At 41.6% G+C, this 22,999-nt stretch overlaps 1 protein-coding gene across 10 annotated transcripts in view; it reads left to right on the top strand.

The window, feature by feature from the left end:
* The window catches only part of GPATCH2L (G-patch domain containing 2 like), an 85,997-nt gene that overhangs the window by 18,034 nt on the left and 44,964 nt on the right, over positions 1-22,999 (top strand). For 4 of the 10 annotated variants that reach the window (XM_080395985.1, XM_080395988.1, XM_080395987.1 and 1 more), the window contains one exon: positions 7,863-7,954. In XM_080395985.1, the coding sequence (XP_080252111.1) occupies positions 7,863-7,954 (92 nt within the window). Of the gene's footprint in view, positions 1-7,862; positions 7,955-10,123; positions 10,323-13,229; positions 14,263-22,999 lie in introns of those variants that run through there. The other 6 variants (XM_080395990.1, XM_080395992.1, XM_080395989.1 and 3 more) reach the window with 4 other exon arrangements.

The raw sequence follows: 22,999 nt of genomic DNA, 5'->3' as shown, positions 1-22,999 counted from the left end.
GGATGTTTTGTGCCCGTGAAGCGAGAAGATTGATTGGTCTCTCCATTTACATCTAGGATAAACTTTCTTGTGCCTCAAGTGTTTTACTTAGTGCTCTAAGTAAAGTTTGCCTTCTGGAAAGCAGAGCTAGACAAATCCTGCTCACAAATTCAAACAAGGCAAAGTCTCTACCTTTATCATGATCACTGAAGATCCTTTCCAAAGCTACTGGGTATGGCAAGGAATTTCTAAATCTGGAGGGATCGTGTTTGCTTGGTTTTGCCAAATACGTAGTCTAGTTAATCAGTGAATATATGCTTGGTTCCTTCCTCAAGTGAACAGGTGACTGGTGTCCTGGAAAATACAATTCTTGGTGAATTGTTACAGAATGTTGGCAGAAGCCACCTATCCCGGAGGTGGCTGTGTTTTAAGTGCCTGTAGTTTGAGAAGGTAGTTGCTATTTTAGTCTGAAACGTGCTAAGAGTCTTTATAGGAGAAAGAAATAAGGAAACAATGAATGTGTTATGTGGCCCCATGTATGTGGCAAGGACTCTTCAAGTTTAAGGTGTTCGTTTTATGTAAAGATGCTGCCAAGGGCACAGAAGGAAATTGTTCATTCACAGAAATGGTTTTTTTGGCAATATCTGGTCTTTAGGTGCTCCAAGAGCCAAGCCTATTAGTAGTCCATTTTCTTACAGGAGGTTCAGGTGATCTCTGTAATCGCTGTTCAGTCATTGCCCTAGTTAACATCTTCCTCTTTTGTCGTGGATGGAGTCAATTCCAGTAGTTCGTGCTTTGGTAAGCTCCTAGCAGCTTGCACCTCATCCTGGAGAAACTCTTCTCAGAAATTTGTTGGAAGAGTGGTGGTGGTGGGGACGTAATCCCTTGAGAACAATATGAAGTGTATTAGAGAAGAAACTGTCTTGATGTTGTGGACATCCAGTTTCTTCAACCTGATGCCCACCACGCCACGCAGAATTGTCTCTCTGCTTAGTTTCTGCTGTCATGAATGTGTCCAATGGAGTATAGTTACCAGGTGGAGTCTTTTTCTCTCCCATGGGATTTTTTTCTTTGTCTCAGTGGTGGATTTGGTGCAGTTCATCTGGAAGACTGGTAACCCAGTGCTTCATTTAAGCAGAGCTGAAGGCTGGAATACTGAGCGCAGTTGGGGGTATTCAAAAAAGGCTTTTCAGTGTCAAGGAGGAGGTTCTATGTGGAGGGTTCCTTGGGAAGCCTTATTTGAAAGGCTGTATAAATTGTACACTACCAAGATTACCTTTCTTGCTTTATGTCTGTGATGAGAAGAGATTTCATTCAAAGTGTATGCACAGCACTGGGAATTTCACACCCATCATTAGAAGCCGTTTTGTGTGTGTGGTGACTGTTATCATTAGTGGTATAATTTTATTTTGTGAAGCGAGGAGAGTTTCCTGCTTTCTTGCAGTCCTCCCAAGGGACGGCTGGTGTATTAATTTGCTGTATTGCCTCCTGGCTGTTCCCAGGCTGTTTTTCCTCTTCATCATGGAATTTTTAATGGCCCTGCTGCCTCTCGGGAGGCATGCAAGGAAGAGTACCTCAGGGATCTCTTCCTTTTTTCACATGCCTATAATTACTCTCCTTTAAGAGCACAAAGCGTTTGCTAATCATGTCTTGTCTGTTAAGGTTTCGGCTTCACGATGCAGGCTCTTAAAAGCAAGCAAGTAAAGACTCGCATGGACAGCCCAGGTGATCTTTCCCCTTTTTCCCCCTCTGCCCATTTGCTTCTGTGAGAGAAAGGAGTAGTCTGAACAGAATTTTCTTCTTGACCTCCTTCTGCTTAAGATGATTTTGTACAGGTTCAAGCAGAATATCTTACTAGATTTTGGTTATTCAATGGCTCTATCAGTAGGAAGATGTTACGGATTGTTGGTTGGTGGAATGTTATTCCCTTGAGGCAGGTTAAGAGTTTCAGAAGAGCCTAGAGCCAATGTTTCCCTTAAGTTTGAGTTTGAATAGCAGGTAGAATAAGAGAGGAAAGTAGAAGATAAATTGTCCCTAATGCCATTGATTGTTTGCCTAGCCTTGAAAATATGGCTGTGGGTGAAAAACTCAATTTAAATGTTCCCACTGGAGTTTGTAGGAAAAGTGGACCTCGGATGGCAAGTAGATGTTGAAGGTGGAGCTTTGAAGAATTGTGTTGGAGACACCTCTGAACAGTACAGATGAATTGAAGAAAATCGCTCTGCATGTCCTCTCAGTTAATATTAACTGTAAACCTAGAGTTCAGTTGGGTTTAGAAGCAAGTCCTGCGTCTTGCCTGGAACATGTTTTAAAGATCTAAAGGGGTGAGTGATCATCTCCTAGTAAACTTCCAGTTGTTTCATGCCCTGGATTTGGTGGTGCTGTTAGAGTAAAAAGGTCTGAATGTCTCTAATTCTAGTTCCAGCTCTAGAAATATGCTTGTCAAAATAAATCTTTTTCTTTCTCTTCTGTATCTGTGCCGAGATCCTGACATTTTTGCCTCTCAACCGAGCACATGGAAGTACAGGGATTGCCTGCAATGTCAAGCCTTTCCTGAGGCAGCTGAAGGAGTGAACGGATGTTCGCAATTTCATACTTTCCCACTTGACCAGGACTGTATCCAGTTCATTCCACATAACCTGTCCACGTCTTCAGCTTCCTGGAATTGTCTTTATGTAAAAATGTCTGCTGCCGACTGCTTTAGGCATCTTTCTCCCTAGTTTTTTTTTTTTTTTAAACACTTTTTTTCCATTTAGCTGGAGCACTTTCATGTCTTCCTTTGCTAAAGCCTGGCTAATATTCCAGTTGGGGATATAACTGAATTCTTCTGACAGGCATGCAATGAACAGCAGCTATCAACCAGTGTCACACGCAGTTGTCTGAGGCCTAATGCTCCCATTTTGGTGAATCCTAATTCTCTGGAGTGACAAATAAATTCCCCTTCAGAATTTTGTTTACTTGCTATTGCTTTCCTCGCCTATAAAGCATGTTGCCATTATCAAATCTGTGTACTCGGCAAGTCTGGCAAATATTAGGACTCTTTCTGGCACACATATCATGTGATTCAGTATGAAAACAGAGAATGCAGTATATGGGATCACATCATCTCTGCTTAGAATAGTTACATGGAAAACTAGAAGAAAAAGTGTTCACTTCCATTTGCCACACACAGACTTTTAGGAATGGAATTGCTACATCGTTAGAATGCTTACTTGGGGAACAGACTGCTTCTGCATGAAGACCTATGAGATTTGGATGATTTAAGATGTGAGCTGACCTGTTAGTGATTTTGGAATCTGAAAATGCGCTCTAGAAGCTTTCCCATGAGGCTCAGCAGGGCAGAGGAGACCGCTATGCACAGGAAATATCTACAGTGTGATATGATAGCAAGAACCACTTGGATGGATGGAGCTTTGGGCGCAGATTGGAAGAGCAACTTGTATTGATGTACATGTGTTATGTGCAGATGAGAGTTCGGTGCCCAGCTGGTTCTGTAGCCAAAGAGAAGGAAGAACTCTGCTTTTACTGTTAATTTTGTGAAGCCACCATCAACAGCCTCAGGTAACACCTCGGGGCTTAGAGAAAGGGCCTTTTATTTGGCCTGTGTTTGCTGGGGATAGTGTCACAACAGCAACAGCTGGATTGTGTGGCGTTTTAGTAGCAGTATCCTTGTTAGAAGGCTATCTCTGTTGAACATTTAATTTAACATGAGGATAATGGCATCCCTTGTTTATATGACAGTAGATTAATGGCTGCCTCTCACTTTCACTACATAATCCAAGTGCTTTACTTCCTATAAGGATAGGGCTAGAATAAAGATTGTCAGCAGAAAAGCTGGATGATGGGAGATTACAGCAACAGGCATACACCCCCAAGCGATGCGCCTCCTGCCTTCAAGAAGGCCACAGGCTGTCACAGTTACTTCTGTAGGGTCTTCTTGGAGACCTCCGTTGTGAGATAGAGTTGTTTTTTACCCCAAATATTGAGAGAGCAGGCATCACTTCACAATCTAGGCTTGATGCTGTTCAGTAAGGTTCCTGGTGGGTAGATGTCTGCTTGTGCTCTGTATTGTCTCCCCCAGATTGTACTGCCAGTCCTAATTTTCTGTTGAAGCCCTGTGGTAACTGTAAAATAGTGGCAAGCTCCTGTGACCCTATAGTCCAGCATGTGGTCACCTTGAACTGTAGGACAGAGATGGGAGTCTGGTGTATGCAATTACAGTTCCTTTAAAAAAAATAATAGATAAATGAAGTCATAGAACAAATATGTGGAAAAGAAAAGAAAGGAAGCATTACTTCTGACACACTAAAACCAGTAATGAATCTCAGCTTTCTGCATAGCAAAGCCCACTTTTCCTCCAGCATGACCTGCATGCAGAATCAGGTACCTTAAGTACTATGTTAAGAACAAGAGACAAATCCATATTTCCTGGATAATTCCTTTAGCTTGTAATTTAAAAAAAAAAAAAAAATCACTGTCAGAAAGACACTATAGACTTTTCTTCATATAAACCCATTTTTTTCTACATGTATGTAATTTTTCATTCACTGACTCCCAGCAGCGAGGGGCTGCAGTGTGAGTTGGATATATTGCAGCAATCAGCGCAGATGCGCTTTGGATCCTGCTTTGTCTCTCCAGGTGTGTTCTGCTTTTTCTCTTCCCAGGTTAGAATTTCAGTCCTCTCTAGACTGTAAACTAGGTTTCCACATTATTCTCTGGTCACCTAGCAGATCCAACTGTGACTGAATATTGTGACTTTGTTTTTTTCTTATGATCAACCAGCCATAGTTCAAAAGTTAACCAGGCAATTATTTTCTCATTACTGTTTGTGCAATGCTGGAGAAAGTATAGAAGTCTGGCGGAAGAGATTGAAAGCCGGTAAGGACAGAGTAAGTACCATTCTAGTTTCTCAGTTTAAGCCCATACCTTTCATCCCACAAAGCTCTGCCTCAGACTTCTTCAGAGGGGCTTGTGACAGCGCACAAACGTGCGTTTGCTGTCAGCCTTTCCTCTCAGCCCTGTTTTCTTCTACTTCAGACTCATTTTTAAACAGTTCAGAAGAGTTGTTAAGATTCAACTTTGGCAGAAAAAACTAATTCATGGTTGCAGCCTGTCAGTGAGATTTTCACAATTTATAGTTTAGCCTGTCCACTGCAATGTCATGTGCTGCGAATACCCGTGACCTGACTTCCCTGGTGGTGATGCGTCTAGGAGTCTGCTGTTAAACTGGGATTCACCAATTCCGTTCTACCAGTATAGCATCTGTATGAGAGCTAGTGATTAGAAATTTAGATTGAAGTGTGGCACCTACCAAAAAATGCATGTTGAATAAATTATACCTCAGATACCCTTTCTGTCCGTGTCTTAATGAGGACTATCATCCCTGCATGCATTCTGCTCCTCTCTCCCCCAAGGTACCTACCACCTGGAGGTTCCCTGTATGCAGATTTATGGTGCCAGTAAAGTGCTCCAGCCACTTGAAACTGACACTTTTACCACCAGGTCGGTCAGAGCCAGTGAGTAATCAATAGGTTCCTGATTTACTAACTGAAGTGTGGGTGATCAATAAGGGATAAACCTGAATGAAATACATGTTACAGAGACAATTTATAACCTCTGAGCCTTTGTGTGTTGGAGGCAGGGCTGCTAGGTGCAACATCCTTGCTATGAGTCTCAGCTGGAGTATGATTTGCCTGTACTTTCACTACAAGAAGGGATTTTGAGATTCTCCTAAGTTTTCTTTTTTATATACTCTGTGTAACTGTGAGGTAAAGGTAGATGTGGTTTGAGAATGGAGCTGAGAGCCAGGAGCTCTTACTCAAAATCTAGCTGTAACATTTGTGAACTGGGAAAAATTTGCATGACTATCTGTTGGAAATAATAGTGCATACTTCTTTCCTAGTCTGTAGTGATTCTCCACCAAGGATCAGCTGCCTAATGTTGGTATAAGTTCATAAAATTAAAAAGGGTACCTTGTTATTATATGATAAAATGAGTTGGATTATTATATATAATTATGTAGTCATCTAGTTAGTAATCTAATACTGTGTCACTGATGCAGAATAAAAAACCTGAAGTTCTACTTGATTGAGACTATCTTTTCCTTGGGCTATGTGTGCCTAAATGTTTCAGAATACATGGTAGAACCATGCTAAAATACTGTATAGCCGCTATCATAACCATGTATAAAAGCAGTTTTGAGGATATGCGAAGTCACTTAGAGGTTAGTCGCTTCTGTGTGCAAACACAAGACTTGAATATGCAGTCTGTAGGTGTGCTGGTATGTTTGAAAGCCTTTAGTTATATTTTCAGGAGGCTTCTGTGTCTGTGTTAATATTAATATGCATACCCAGATTTGAGAAATTGGCTGTCAGTGAAACAGCACAATTTAAAAATTTTTGGAACTATTCCTTAACGTCAGATTTAGATGACAGATCTTGTAGACTTCTTGTAGAACTTTTAAATTTTAGTTGAGAAGACAGGAAATGTAGATATTTCTTTCTTATTTTGTGGTTGTGCATTTGTTACAGGTAAGTAGGTAGACCCAGTAGCATTCAAAGAATTTATAGTCTTGGTTGGCATAGGAAATTTACTGTGTTCCCTACACTGTTGTGTATAGCTGCAACAGCACACTTTGGGTTTGCATCAATTCAGTGTCTAAAATTGTCTATATTATAAATATGCTGGGGTTTTTTAGTAGATTTTTGGCATGCAAACATGAAGCTATGAACTTTTCCTTTTGTTTTCTCAAAGATTTCACTACTTGATGTTTGTAAAACTTTCAGGATTTTTTAAAAAGTCAAAATAACAAGCTTTAAAAACACAGAAGCTTTTCATCACTTGATCTTCAAAATGTATATGGTTCCAATCTTTACACCGTGGAAGCACCTCACAGTCTTTAATGGATTTTATTTGCACTGTAGTTCTGCATTTTGCCCATCTGTTCTGATGCAGAGAGTGACCAAGGAACTTGCTAAACAAACTCTGTTACCTCAGACAAAGCAGGGATTTGAACCCAACGTCATTGCTAAATTAGCCATTTGTATTCAATGTGGATTGTATTTGAGAAAGTTCTCTGGTCTGCTGCCAAGACTGTCTGTTCTGAATTAAACTTCTTCCTATGTCTAGGACTTGGGGGAGTGCTCAGTTCAAGTCAGTCCCAATAATGCAGGTTTCTTCTTAACTGGCCAATGGTTGAACTGAAGTGGTCATCAGTAGGCTTCAGACTTCATAGTTGATATGACCAGGACAGATATGCCTTTCAGCCAGTTTACAGGTGCAGCAAGGCTGTATTTACCATAAGCCAGACTCAGCTGTTTTCACAGCACCTTGATAAGATAATCATAATTTTGAAAATACATGAGACAGTTTTGCATTCCTCACTTCGTGAACTTACTGCTGTAGTGGCAACAGTATGCACGGACATTTGGAATATAAGTACGTTCTAAGATGACTTACACTACTAAATAGGTTGCAAACTGATTTCTGAATAAGGGAGCAAATACGGAATTTCTTTAAAGAGCAGTCTTGCAGACATTTGGTAATGCTTGTATAGAAGTAAGGGTAGGACATGTGTCATATCATGGCTTGATCACATCTTTACTTATGCAAAGAGTTATTGTAAAGTTGATACAAACCCAGATTCTTTAAAGGCAAAGAAATATTTATTATTTGAGCAGTTTATGTGCGTAAGCTCTTAAAAGAAATGTGAGCATAATGGTATATTAACAAACAATGTGAGCAAAATTCCCTGAGAAGCTTTTGATTTGTGCTGTCTGCTAGTTTAGAAGCTCTTGGGAAGGTGAGAGTTGGAGGGTGATTGGCCAGAGTCTTACAGGAAGGTGATATGGAACAGAGTGTAATTTCTTTTAATTTCTGTATAGGCAAGCAAATGTACACCTGGGACCACCATGTTCAAGGGACATCAAGAGGAAGCGAAAGCCAGCTGCAGCCTCCATGTCCAGCCCAACATCAGGTAACCTGGATTTATTTGTGTGCCAGCATTTCTGAAGTCGTGTCCCTCTTGAGCAAAGTGCCAGAGTCACAATAGTTAAAAATAGCATTACCTAGATTTGAAATCTAATAAAATGTGTGAGGAAGGCAATGTGTGAGGGAGAATGTGGTTTTGCATAGCATCAAAAGCTGCCTACTAAAAACATCTTTGATGATGCAGCTATGGTAAGTTAATATAATTTACAGTGCTTCACTGTACAGTGGGTAATAGCCTTGTTTCTTCATAAGGTGTTATGTCTACCATTCGTACGTTATGCAGTACCTGGTGATAAGGAGGTGATCAGTATACACAGTGTGTTCCTTCAGTGTTGGGCTGACATTAGCTGGTGCCTCTGGTGCCGCTTTTCAGGGTGTTCCTAGACACTTCCACAGGAGCAGAAACCTGACAATTTTTGTATCATCGCTGGGTGAGACCACCTGTTCCCTGGGAGTTGTCTTACTTCTGTGGATGAAAATAGTCACCGTTTTCTTTTTCTTGCTCTGGGGATGTAGTGATTAAAATGCTCTTATTTTCATGTGGCATATTTTTGAAAAGTGATTGATTACACATCAGAATCTGAAAAAGTTTTAGTGTGCAGAACGCAGAGGGGTTTAGGAGACTTCTTTCTGGCCTCTCACCCTACGCTCTTTTGAAATACTTTGCCTACTATCAGGCGCCCCGTGTTCTTCCAACTAGTTTATTAAAAAACTCCTGTTGTAATCCAGTAACAAGGTGGTGGGTAAGCTGATGGAGAAAAATGGTGCTGTGAAAACAGGGGGGAAGGCCAAAGGAACTGATGATGAGTAGGAGGAATGAAGTTTGGGTTTCTTCCTTGGGCTGGTAGATAGACAGTAGAGTAATGAAATAGGGAAGAAAGTTGTGCTAGCTTTCCAGACCACAGATCTGGATTATAGACTGTTCTGTATTAAAAAAAAAAAAAAAAAAGAAAATCAGTAATCTGTTGCTCAGCAAAATTGCCATCTGTTATTGACTGGTTATTTAGGATTGTTTCCTGGCTTTTGAGTATTCCATGCTAAGATAGTTAAACATGTCTGTAGCGAGAGGGTTAGTAAAATCATGTATCTGTAGCCACAGAATTTTAGTTTTGGGATACTATGTTTTCTTGGTATGAATGCTAGTGTCTCACTGTTACCTGGCCATTTATTTATGGCTCAGAGTGTATTCTATACTGCATTGCTGGTCGCTTTCTATAGGGAGTGCTTCTATTTCTATGCCTACATGTTTTAGAATACTGTGTAAATTGTGCTTACCTGACTAGGCAAATTGCGTAGCGAACACTTCTTGGAAGAGTTGAATCTGCATCTGGAGTGGAACTCAGCACTGTAAAGTAGTACAGAGGTTTGAAAGGGCTTGTTTTGATTTGTTGTTTTTTCTTTTTGTTTGTTTGGGGTTTTAGGGATGGGGGAGAGAGAATTAGAATATGTATTACAAGATAAGGAAGGAGAGTGTAGTTACTGGAATCCGGACAGGATGCTTGTGCTGATCATCAAGAGAAAAGCGCTGCAAGGTCTTTAATGGTCAGAAACGGTAAAGATCTCTTCTTTAGACCCTCTTGAGAAATATCCCCAGCACAGGTAACAGCTGTAGGGCAGGGTTCATTACGATACTGACTTGCAGAAAAAAACATTTATGATTAGGTAACTCAAGCTGTGTCCTAGCTGACTTTCTACAGCAGTCTCCTGGTTGCAGCTGGAGCACAACCTGGGCGTGTAATTTGGAAACTTCAGAAAACTGATATTATTTCTGTCAAAGGTGATCTGACTGTGGAATTAATAATGCCTAAACAAATACATAGGATTACTCTGCAATAATGTAGAATTAACTGAAAACTCTTATGCTTGTTAGACATTGATGAGATATAGCTTTTTCTCCCTTGCCATGCTTTTACACGCCCCTACATAAATGTCTCATACTGAGGTCCTCCCGTACCTGAGAAATTGTGGCAGCCTCATTTTCTCACTACAGAGGTGTTTTATGTTTGTGGTGTTTTACTTCTGCAAAAGATGAAACATGGGTGAATCGGAATGCAGGCCTGTCCCTGTGACTGCAGGTACACAGTGTGCTGGATTTCTTCACCTTTAAATAGCTCCTTAGCTGAGTCCAACCACTCTCGTCTCACTTGTTGACCAGGTCCTGCTTCAGTGATCTTCTTTTTGCAACCTGAGTGCCCCATGGAGGTGAAGGACACAGCCTGAGCTGGCTCCATCAGTCAGCAGAACAAATGGGCTTGCTCTGCCGAACATCGGGCCATCTCGGATTCCACCTCTTTTATAGAGATGAGTGATGAAGAGGGGCTCGTTCCGCTTTGCCGCTGTATTAATACACATCAGGGGCCAGCTCCCGGCACTAAATCATGCTACTGCATACATCTGTTATCGGACTCCTCACCAGTGTGATGAACAAGACTGCAGATAGAGGCTTCCTCGTGTCATTCTTTATAGGATTTTCCTAAAAGAATAAATAGCTCAAATCTCTGCCAACACTCTCCCCTGTCATTGTGATGAATTTAGCTTCTTTCTTAAACATGCAGCTACAAATCTTCCTCTGTCGCCTCATCTTCCCCCCCCCCCCCCCCCCCCCGAAAGTTTTGAGTTGAATTTGGCTGAAATCAGAAGATGCTAATAAAAGGCATATGAGATGTGGATGCTATCTCCCTTCTAGCTGCAGGAATGACAGAAGGGAGCTAGAGAGATGTTTATTTTTGGGAGCCAAGCAAACTAAGTTTATTCCACATCTTCTCATGTACTTTCATGAATGTGAGTATTTTTGGGTTCTGGGAAGGCACCTTTTGTCAGAAGCCCTTGTATGAACATTAAAAAGCTTGCATTACTGTAGCAGAAGTGCCTAGGTCTCTACTGTATTATTGTAGAATTAAACTTCTGGTATTAGTCCTGCCCTTTGAGGCTCTCTGGCCTAAATATCATAACAGATAGCTGTTAAAGAATGGCGTTTTGGAAAAAGGCCTGGCTGTCAAGAGCAACAAGAAGTGGGTAGAAAATTCAGAATTCGTTTGCACTTCAGGAAGCGACTGTAATCAAAATTAAGTTGAGCAAACTCACATAAATGTTGAGAGAGATTGAAAATGAAAGTTAGTGCTTTCCATGCTACACAGTTGAGCAGTGTATGAGCCCTAAAGCATGAGGCTTTCACCAAGTAAGAGCAAAAGTCTGTCTGGTGTAGTTTGGCAGTAGAATAAGAAAATCTGAAGGAAGTAAGGCTAGCTGTACTTAATTAGACCAGAATTTCATTCAATTCAGTGACCAACAGCCGGTACCTATGGAGGAAGAAAGTCTGTAGTGATAAAGGTCCTTCCAACTTGATCTAAGTGATCTAAGACTTAGGGGCTTCAAAAGGCATGGACAGTGTCCTTGTGTTTGGTTACTCCCCACTGCAGTGCAATAGATGTGGAATAATGTCCCCAGTGGCACAACAGAGATTGTCTGAGAAATATGTTATTCTTTTGGTAGTTATTCTCTGGTTTGAAAGGGATTTTGTGAAGACTGTAGTGTCTTTTGTTTGTCAGAACAGGCCACAAGTATAGATGGTTGTGAAATAAATGGTGAACAATTGTCCAGCTTTGCATTGATGCTTTTAATGTTTATGTGGTCTGGTCCCCTATGTGTAGCAGTGCACATGGTAACTGGCATCCTATTTGGGTACTACAATGAGCCTTGGGTAAAAATCTTCATAAATCGATTTTGTCTGCCTTGGCATGTATTTGCACTTAGCTTGTGAAAAATAATAATTTCTAAAAGGTGCTAGTTTAGCAGCCTCTGAAACAGCATATCAGAGAACAGTCTGATGGGTAGTAATAATTTGGTGAATTTTCCCTCTCCTATATTTTGCTGATGCATTCACTCTTTGTCATAGCATGGTGGTACCCAGCAGCAAGAAGCCCGTTCAGTCCTTTGTTTTTTTTTCTTTTTATGAGCAAAGATGTGGGGAGGCTGCTAGCAAGGGGCCCATAGTGTAGTACTGGTGGTGTTTATTACTTTAAAGGGCTTTGACTTTTTTTTTTTTTTTTTTTTCATATATGACCTTCAGATGGAGGAAGTTGATGGGCTAGAGGTAAAATATGTGGTGTTCTGGTGTCAGCTGTGCCATTGTGGTTGTATGGGAATGACTCGCTGTTTTGGATGTACAGAGGCAGGATTGTTGGGGTTCCAGATCTACTGAGTGTGGAACCTCAAGCATTGAACCAGCTTTTTATTTAAACTTCAAAGCAATCAGTCCTCTAGTTGAGGCTTGTTACAGCCTCTTTATCCTTCACCCACTACAGAGCAGCAGACACAACTTGTAATAAAAACACACAAACAACTATTATCTATTGTGAGAATACAATGAAAAAGACATGTGTTTCGTACTGAAGTAGTTACTTATTCAAAAAAAATCCAGTTGCCCTGAAGAGTCCTGTGGCAATTACTGTTTGGTGGTTTTTTTGTTTGTTTGTTTTTTTAATCCTGCCCTGTTAGGATTAAAAAAAATCCACCCTGCTTGTGAGGATTGAGTGATTCAGGATACTGAGAATGGGAGTAAACTCTCACATCTCTAGTTTCTGACAATCCATCTGGAAATTTGGATGACTGTTGGGTTGAGCTATGGCTGTGCAAATCTGTCCAGCTAATTATAGCCTGTCCCATTTTGAAGCAGTGGTTGTATTAAGAAAACGAAAATGGGTTCCAACCTAGCTTAGCAAGCAGCTTCTTGTTATAATATGCTGATTTGCCGTATTGGATATATGTGGAGGCTTGTGGTATTGCCTTTACTGGGGAAGGAGGAGAGGTGTATTTTCTTCTTTGACAGAACTTTGCAATCTGAAATTCGCCAAGCCTTCAGAGACTTTGAAATTCTCAGATACAGGGTTAATTGAGTCTTTGTGAAGAGATCAAGGTATCTTCAGTTGAGTGATCATGAATTGATTCAGTTTAAGTGTGGGACAGCTAAAGCTCTTGATTTTCAACAGGAACTTTGACTTAAGGGAACCAGTTAGTGGACTGGGAACTTGAAGAGTTCTGAAGGTGTGAATCGTTAGGGCAAAGGTGTTAACGCTATCAAGAATCTGTATTTCAAAGGAATTTGGCAGGGGAACTTGTAGGAACTAGTGAATAACAACTTCATAGAAGAAATTACATATGTACGAAGTGTTTGCCATGAAGTCACTTATACTAACATTTTTTTTATTGCCCTTTCCTACTGTCTTCCTCTGTTCCCCTTTTCCTGCAATTTTGTATTCCAGCAACTTTATCTGTCCACATGGATGCAGCAGAGTCAGAGCTACCAGCAACACCATCCCTGAGATCCCAGAACTCTGAGTGGACAGGGAAAACACCAGCAGCCGAGAAAGCTACTATTGCTCCCTCCAGTAACTTTTTTAAAATGCCACCAGAGAAGAGCCCTGGATACAGCTAAAAGGAAGCATTGCAACTGTAAAAGCTTGCTGGATTTTGGAAGTCTTTGACTCTGGTGTGTGACTTCACCAGACATCTTGTTTGGCAGTAGTGGTATCTTCAGTATTGGTGTGTGATGCGTGCCATTATCCAGACTGATCTGCGTGCCCCACACACCTAAATCATGTTTGCGAATCTGTGTTTAAAAAAAAGTAATCAGTGTTGGGACCGCAGTGGCTTTTAAAAATGTTTTTGCTATTGCTGTATTTATTATGCATTCATCTCTTTCCCTAATGCCAGCTCATGTGTGCTGGGTCATGTACAGATTCTTTTGGATTTTCAGATCATTATTCACCCCCTGGACGTGTTGGTTGTTTGTGTATTTGGCATTTTATGGGTGAAAGTCCCACTGCCACTCAGGGAGGCAAAAGTCTCCCCCTGCCTTCTTCCAGGCCAGGAGGACTTTTTGGATGGGGAATGAGGAGGGAATGCAAACAAGCTGAAACATGGAATCTGAATTCTGTATTAGCAGAATGTTTTCAGGCCATGTGCTAATGGACTCAAATCATGTTGCTTCTAGCGAAGCAAATGTGATGCTTGTCCATTCAGAAATTGCAGCTGGCTCACTGGCAGCATGGTCCATTAGACCTTTTCCTTCTCCCTTGTTCTGAATGTCTTTAGTCTTGCTTGTATATTGCATGTTCTTTCCTAAATCTCCTACTGGATAAGGATTTGGAAGAACTACTTGGACATAAATGTGCAAGCTGGTGTCCTGGAAAGGAACCTGGGCTCTTCAATCTCCGAGAATATTTGTCGAGGATATACAAAACTTTCATTTTTCAGTGTATAAATTAAAAAATGACTGTTAGCGTTTCAAAAGGATGCTTGCCATTGAAGTCAACATGCCATTGAACAAAAATGCCATTTAAAGTATCATCTGAGTTCAGAGCATTCCGTGTATTGATCAGACCACTTCTGTCCACTTCAAAAACTATTGTCTGCTCTATCTACTGGAGGTGTACTTTACTTTTAAGTACTTTTGTACTTCACTCTGCAGCATACATAGCTCTTCCTTCATAGCACTTCCACTTGGTCCCCTGTTACCTTCTGTGTGGTATATGGATAGTGATTTCTTCCCTCTCTTTTCTTGAATCCTTGATCATGCTCTGCTTACTTTTCCTGAGTTATTCTGTGTGGAGCTTATTTTGGGCTATGTTTTTAGAATATATACCTGCATAGCATGTGTCAAGGAACAGGTGGCCTCACAGTTTAAGCCCTTTAAAAATAGGATATGTTTGTATGCATAGAACTCCTTTTGCTTTCCTCACTGGCTGGAGCTTTCAGACAGGACCATTTAAGCTTGTAAAATTCATTTTGAATGTGGAGGTGCAGTTAGCACTGTCATGTAGATAACAAAATTTGCATGTTTTCAGTGGTTTTGCAGGGTTCCGCTCTCCCTTTTAAATCAAATAGATGAGGGACAGGTTTGATTGTGAGGATATAAAGCAGATTTATATTTAACTCTGTATTAAAATGTTAAATGGCCATAACATACACAAAACAAAAATTGAATGACTCACTAAATCATGATTGGCAAATACAGTTATACAACAGAAATGCTGTCCATGGCTGATCCCCTAAATACCTACTTATTCTTGGGGAGACATCCACGTTGGATTTATATTTCACAAGCAAGAAAACTGCCAGACCTGTCATTGTAAATTCCTCCCAAAACATTTTTTTTTCAGTGGTGGTATATTTTAGAACTAATTAGAACGGGGAAAGCTTTTTTACCTTGCTGAAGGAGTACAGAGGTCAGTTTGGATTACGGGACAAGCTGTAAGGAGAGGAGCATTCCTGTTTTAAAGTAGTCATTGGATTGTTTTATTTTATAGTTATTTTGAGCAGTGGTACCTAAGAAGTAGCACAGGAAGTCTCGGCACTGTAATCTAGAACACACCTATAGAGGGTAAACCTGAAAACTAGTAGCTTGACTATCTAGTACTCATGACTACAGGGAAAGGGGAAAGGTGGTCATGTTCTCCTGACAACCTGCAGATAAATTTTAGGATCGGAAGCTTTGTAACCTAACTTGCAGGCTGTTTCAGTGACTGGGAGTGGTTCCCTAAAAGAGCATTTGTGCAATTGCATGTTTTTAGTGAAGGATGTGCCACAGCCTCTCTTGGTTTGAGTTTATTCAACAGACTTAGATTGCTGATCATTCAGCTAAAATTTTGAATTTTGGCCCGTGTTCCCATTTTTAAAACCAATTCTGATATATCTTTCTACATTCTGAGTATTGTTCAGAGTAGTTCTGTTCCTTCTGTGCAGTCCGGATTGGTTTAAAACTTTTATGAGAGATGTTTGAGGTGTTTAGGGAATCAACAGTCATCATCTCACTCACTGGGGGGTGGGGAGTGGGGGTGCCACACTTTTTCTTTGGGGGCAGAGAAGGATAATTTATCAGGTTTTCCTATTGAGGTCAGTAGCACTGTTCATCTGGTTAAGCCCTTACTTAGGTTGTAAACTCATAGGAGGTCTTTGTTGCCTTTTAAATGTTGAATGTACCTGTGGCAGTGCTGAAGAGTAGCTGTGGCAGGCCTGTCTTGGTAAGCCATATTTCCTGCCATGGCAACTTTCTGGAAGCACCAGGAGACTCAAGTTCTTGCAGCTGCCCTCTCTTTTCTATTCCTAGGTTATAATCCATTTACAGGTCAGTCAGGCTTTCAACCAAATTTGATTCCTCTGAGTGGTAGGCAAGCAAAATGAATCGCATATCTTGTTACTCCAGGGTATTTATCAAAATTTATCTTTAGACTTCAGTAGCTTGATACGTATTTGAATATCAGCAGCATTCTTAGATGAATGAACTAGATGCATTGTTTTGTCTCTTTTCCTCTAAGGCAGATTCCTTAGAACTCATTCTGTACTCACACTGTACTCGCAGTGAAGGGCAGTGCTTTGGATGTGGATTGCTTGAGTAGAAAGGAATAATAACATGCCTTGATTTGGTAGCTGTGCTTCTACTAAGGCAGTCAGGTCTGTGATTATTGCTTCAAAGATACCCAGCTCACTTGTGTTCCACTTCTTGTCCACCAGGACTCCCCAGTCTTTTTCCAGGTTTGTCTTCCCTCAAGTTGTCTTCTCTCCTTGCCCTTATAGGAGACTTCAACTCCCCAGACATCACCTGGGAATACCATACTTCTGTGACGAGCAAGTCTGGGAAATTCCTGAAGTATGTTGAAGATAATTTCTTATCACAAGTACCCAGTGAACCAGCTAGGAAAGATGCTCTCCTAGACTTGTTATTTGTGAGTAGAGAAGGACTTGTGGGAGATGTGATGGGAGATGGCTGTCTTGGCCGCAGGGATCACAAAATTGTTGAGTTTACAATTTTTGGTGTAATGAGAAAAATGGTCAGCAGGGTTGATACCTTGGATTTCAAGAGAGCTAACTTTAAGTTAGTTAGCAAGCTGGTTAGCAGTGTTCCGTGGAAATCTGCTTTTGAGGGCTTAGGGGTCTGTGAGTGGTGGTCAGTTTTTAAGAACCACTTTTCCAAAGCATAAGAGCAGGCAATCCCTTTGTGTTGAAAGTCAAGCAAGCAGCACAGAAGACCAGTTTGGCTGAACAGTGAATTTCTTTTGGAACTCAGGAAGAAAAAGAAATTGTATGATCTCTGGAAGCAAGGTCAGGCTTTGCAGGGAGATTACAGAGCTGTGGTTCATACCTGGAGGAAGAAGAATTAAAAATTAAGCCAAAACTTTAATTAGAGTTGAAAGCGGCCAGTGTTGTGTCAGAGAACAAGAAAGGCTTGTAGAAGTACAGTAATAGCAAGAGAAGGTCTAAGGAAAACATTGGACCGATAATTGTTGTAGATGGTCACCTGACAAATTGGGATGAAGAAAAAGTAGAGGCATTCAATGCCTTTTTTGCTTCAGTCTGATGATACCGATAGACCTGGGGCTGTCCGGTCCTCAGAGTTGGAGGACCGTGACTGCGGGAACAATGAGTTTCCATTTGTGGACACTAAAATTGTAAAGGACCAGTTGTTATCAGCTGAATGTTCATAAGTCCATGAAACTGGATGGGATTCATCCCAGAGTACTGAAGGAGCTAGTGGATATTACAGCAGGACCCCTCTTAACTGTCTGCCAAGTCTTGGAAGTCTGGGAAGGTCCTTGCTGACTGGAAGTTAGCCAGTGTTACAAGAAGGGCGTGAGGGAAGACCCAGGAAACTACAGGCCTGTTAGTTTAACCTCAGTACCTGGAAAAATTATGGGGAATGTCATACTAGATGCTGTTGAAAGGCATTTAAGGGACAGTGCAATTGTCGGGCACAGTCGGCATGGGTTCACGAAGGGAAAATCCTAATCTGATATCCTTCTATGATAAGGTCACCTGCCTAGGGGATGAAGGGAAGGTGGTGAATGCCATTTTTCTGGATTTTAGTAAGGCTTTTGATGCTGTCCCTCACAGCATCCTTCTGGATGAGTTTCCAGCTGAGATGAGCAAGGTGTGCTGGGCGAAGAACTGGCTGAACGGCAGGGCTCAAAGGGTTGTGGTGAGTGGAGCTGCATCTGGCTGGCAACCAGTCACCAGCAGTGTTCCTCTAGCGACAGTTAAGTATTTTTATCGATGATCAAGATGAGGAGTTGAATGCATCTGATGATACAGTTGAATGCAGTCTGCTGATGATACTAAACAGGGGGGTGTGTTGACCCTCTCAAGGGACTAGAGGCCTTGCAGAGGGATCCAGATAGATTGGAGCGTTGGGTTATAATTAATGGGATGAAATTTAAATGCTGGATTTTGTACCTGGGGTGGAGTAAGGCTGGACACAAGCATAAACTGGGAAGAGGAGTGGCAGGAGATCAGCCCTGCAGAAAGGGATCTGGCAGTGCTGGTCGACAGCAAGCTGAGTATGAGGCAGCAGTGTGCCCTGGCAGCCCGGAGAGCCAACCGCATCCTGGGGTGCATCAAACACAGCATAACCAGCCCCTCAAAAGAGGTGATTATCCTGCTGGTGTGGCCTCACCTTGAGTACTGTGTGCAGTATTCTGGGCCCCAGAATTTAAAAAGGATGTTAAGGTATGGGAGGGCATCCAGAGGAGGGAAACAAAGCTGATGAAAGGGCTGGAAGGCATGTCCTGTGAGGGGCAGTTAAAGACTGTGGGTTTGTAGGGTTTGGAGAAAAGGATACTGAGGGGCAACCTGATGGCTCTCTACAGCTTCCTGCGGCGGGGAGGTGCAGAGGTTGGTACTGGTTGTTCCTCCCTGATATCCAGTGACAGGTTGCATGGGAATGGTTCAAAGCTGTGCCAGGGGAGGTTCAGACTTGACAGCAGGCAACACTTCCATACAGAGATGGTTGGTAGACACCGAGGCAGGCTTGCTAGAGAGGTGCTTGATGGCCCAAGCCTGTCAGTGTCTGAGGCATTTGGACAATGCCCTTAATAATATACTTTGGTCAGCCCTGAAGTGGTCACGCAGTTGGACTAGATGATTATTGTAGGTTCCTCCCCACTGAAATAGTCTGCTCTATTAATGAACTTCATGAGGTTTCTGTCTTTTTATTCCTCCAATCTGTCAAGGTCCCTGTGAGTGATATCCCCACCCTCTAGCGTATCAGCGGCTCCCCTTCCCAACATGCCATTATTTCTGATCTTGATATTACGTTCTGTCTCTTTCCACCAGATTGCTAATGATCACTGAACAGTATTGACTCCAGCATTCTTCTGAGGCATGCTTTTCATAACTGGCCATCATGCAGATTTCAAGCATTTGATCATTATTCTTTGAGCCTGACAGTTCAGTCAGTTTCTCGCTGACTTTACTTGCTGGATGGCATCCAGTCCATAGCTCCCCCATTTGACTATAGGGATGCTATGAGAGGCTGCATCAAGGGGTTTACTGAAGTTGATATAAACAGCATCTACTGCTCTCTACACACTCACAGAGCCTGTTATTTCATCACAGAAGGCAGTCAGGTTCATAGGCATGATTTTCCCTCATTTAATCTGGCTGTCTTTCTAGTCCCCTTCTTGTCATTTGGGTGCTTGGAGGTGGTCTCCAGAACTTGCTCCATAAAGCTGCAAAGGACTGAGGTAGTGCTGACTAGCCTGCCATTCCCTGGATCCTCCCTCCTGCCTTTTTAGAGAGGTGACATGATACATACCCCTTCCTATGACTGGGGACCTCATGCAATTGCCACAGTTTTTCATAGATGATCGAGACCAGTCTTCTAACGATTTTTTTGCAATCAGGGCTTTGTTTATGTGCAGGGAGAAGATTGACATTCAGTGAAGGAGAAATTGAGAGCTGGGAGGAGCACATTTCCCATATTGCACGTTTCCAGTAGTTCCAGTGAGCTCTAGTGAGGCTTAATGCCCAGTTTGGTAGGTACTGGAGAAGTGTGAATTAAAATGATGTAGTTTCTGGCCTGATAGATTTATGATTTTAAGGTAAGGTACAGTAAAGAGTGAAGAAGGCAACAAAACAGTAGGTGGAGAGAAACTCGTAAGAGGCTGGGACTAGAGTTGCTGAATGATAGATTAGCTTCATGATTGTGGTATGCAGAGGTGTGTCTTGCCAGCATTTCTGAATAATGACATGGGGTCTGTTAGTGCTGTCCTTCCAGCTGTGGAAGCTCATACTGTTACTTTGTGGATGTTGCAGAGACCTGCTGAGTGGGCAGAGGATGAGAAGGGAAATTGGAGGAAGGGCAACAGCAAGGGTGATTGAGTGCCTCTTGCTGTAACCCTTTCTGCACTGAATAAAGAAGATGCTACAAAAAGCAATGTGTGTATCTGGATATTGAAAAGGAATTATGTCAAGCGGATGAGAACTTTGCTTTGTTGTCTTGAGGAACAGGTTTGTAACCAGAGAACACTTCAGTGAAGCAAAAGTGGAGGACGCTACCAGTCCTTTGTTCAGAAAATGTATTTTCATAGTCTGTTAGGAGACTATCAAAGGATGACAAACTTCTGTTGTCATTGTGATACCGCATTACTGTGTCTTTGTCCCCTGTGTTCTGTTTCAGTTCGTGTTTTGTGCTGGAGACATCCTGGCTTTTGTACCATCAAATATGGGAGAAGTACTTTACGGCAATGCTTCTTAAGGCATAATGCATAAGGGGCCGCTTGCTCTACAGAAGCCAAGATTATCTTAGGTCATTAACTTTTACCCATTTCCTAACGGCAAACCTGACCGTTTCTGTGACTCCAGTGAGTTGACAAACATGTGTTAACTGGCATACCAGGAAAAAAGTATTCTTGTACCCACTCAAAGAATTGGTAAAGTAGAAAATGGACTGGCACAGCCTGTTGTATCAGAGAGATGCAAAATACATATATACCTGCAGACGATAATAGGGAGAGGTATTGCTGAGCCCTGCATGTATGATCTAGAGTATTCATTGTCTTCAAGCAGAGCTGCCAATATTATGAGGATGATTGGGGTTTGGCAAAGCTGCCCTCTTTTCCTTGTAACCTCTGAAGGAAATGGGATGAACAGTATAAGAAAGGCTGCGCTGGGTCAGCCCAAAGTTCTGCCTGGCTTGGTCATCTGTCTCTCACAGTGTCTGGGTTTGGAGGCTTGGGGGGTGCTGTTAGGATGAAGTAGTTACACAGTGATACTTCCCTTTTACGTTCTTCCAGCCCAGTGTCCTGTCTCAAAAAGGTTTACAGACTTTTTCTTCAAAGCTGGAGAAAACTTTTTTGTGAACCTTTTTGCCTATAGTATTTATCCTGCCGCTGCATTGACTTATATTTTCAGAAGGACATGTAACCTGACTTTAAAAACATCAGGTAAGGAATAGTTCATCTTTCTTAGGTAATTAATAAGAAAACTGATGACCTCTTTATGAGCAATTTGCATGTTTTGGAATAGTTTTTCCTAATATCAACATCCTGATGTTGTTTCTTGCTATGTTTTTTTTCAGCAACGTTGAAAAGTCCTATTCTTCCTTGACAATTAGGCTTCTTTGTCATGTATAACTACCTATAACTGATCAACAAGTCCTATGTAATCCACTAACCCATATAAGTCATTTTTCATAAGCTTCACGCTGTAAAACTTTTCATTGAACCTTTAATTATGCTGCTGCATGAAAATACCCAGTATTCCACATCCATCTGCATTCGATTTTAGTGTCTGCACTTGGAGTATTTTTTGCAGAAGCAGGAACACTTGCTTCCCTATTGCTGTTCACGCTTCATACGCTCATATATCCCAACACCATGCTAGTCCTTGCTGCCCAAACACTGCTGTAACCCTACCATAAAAGTGATATTCAGGTAGTTGACTCTGAATCAAAAGTTCTTACCACTGCTTTGCGATGCATAAGATTATTCTTACTTTCTAGGATCTTAATTTTATTTTTTTTTATTCGAAAATGCATTTTCTTTAGGAGTATTGCAGTGCAATTTTGGACTGATGGTTTTTATAATTTGGAATAGTTAAGAGCTCAGTCTGTTTAGTTTCATCAGAAGAGGATTGGAGGTGTCTTGCCTGTGTGGTAGGAAGTCCTTTATGGAGATACGAGGTAATAAAGCATCTCTTGTCTTGTGCAGATGGCCATAAAAACAAACTTGAAGCTAAAGCCAAATGAATTAAAGATAGAAATAGGGTGTGAGCTTTTAACAGTGAGGACGGATTACCTATTGGGATAAAGTACTGTGAAGCCTGAAGATACACAGAAGCTACTGCTTCCCAACGTGCAGGCAGCAGCTTTATGGAAGGAATGCTGTATCCAAATATAAGCCATTGAAATAAATACAGAGGCATCTAAAAGACATTGAATAGTCGATTTTACAGTATAGTGACGGTCAGTCTACATGAAATGCTAGTTGCTTCTGGTTTAGAACCTCAGAAAGGACACAATACTTTCTGCAGTATAGAGATCTGTTGAAAAATGGGAAGTGTTTTGGCAAACAGGGAAAAGTCATGGTGATGGAAATGTTATGGTGTTACCAAAAGATTGTCACGAAATTTGCATGGGAAGGTGAGGTGAGAAGAAATTTTACTGTGCCAACTGAAATGAAGCATCATTTCTGCATGCCAGTTTATTTGTATTATAATGACATAAGAATGTGCAATCCCCAGAACCTACACAATCACGCAGGTGAAGAGTGTCCTTGGTGAGGATTCCTCCTTCCTTGCTGTGCTGTGCTGGCAGCTGGAGCTCTGCTGTCCTAGGGTGGGGTTCCCTGCGTACACACTCTGCTTCGGCAGCTCTGTCTCAGTTCGTTTGCTCAGCTGTGTGAACTGCCTGCACATTGCACTGAAATCGGGAACAAAAGGAGGAGAGTATGGGTGGGCTTATTACTTTGATAGAATACTTGCCAAAAAAAAGTATGCAATAAAAGATATGCAATATCTTTCTTAGTCACTATCGCAGTTGCTTCTGCTTTTCTGCCTGATGGCGTATAAGGAGGACAACTCCTTGTAGGAGTGCCCTTTTGGTAGCATGTAGGCCTTTGCTATCACACTGAAGGAGCAGATGGTACATTTCTCCAAGTGGAAGAGTTCTTCTGCAGTCATCTGAGAGGAGGTGATGTGACTGGAGGAAGCAATTTTCTGGTAGTGTATTCCGTAACAGTAACAGAGCAATGACTTGTTC

The sequence above is a fragment of the Falco punctatus genome (assembly GCF_963210335.1).
Source record: "Falco punctatus genome assembly, chromosome: 7".
Lineage (NCBI taxonomy): Eukaryota > Metazoa > Chordata > Aves > Falconiformes > Falconidae > Falco > Falco punctatus.
The sequence above is the reverse complement of the archived record's forward strand: the minus strand, read 5'-3'. Positions and strand labels throughout refer to the sequence as shown.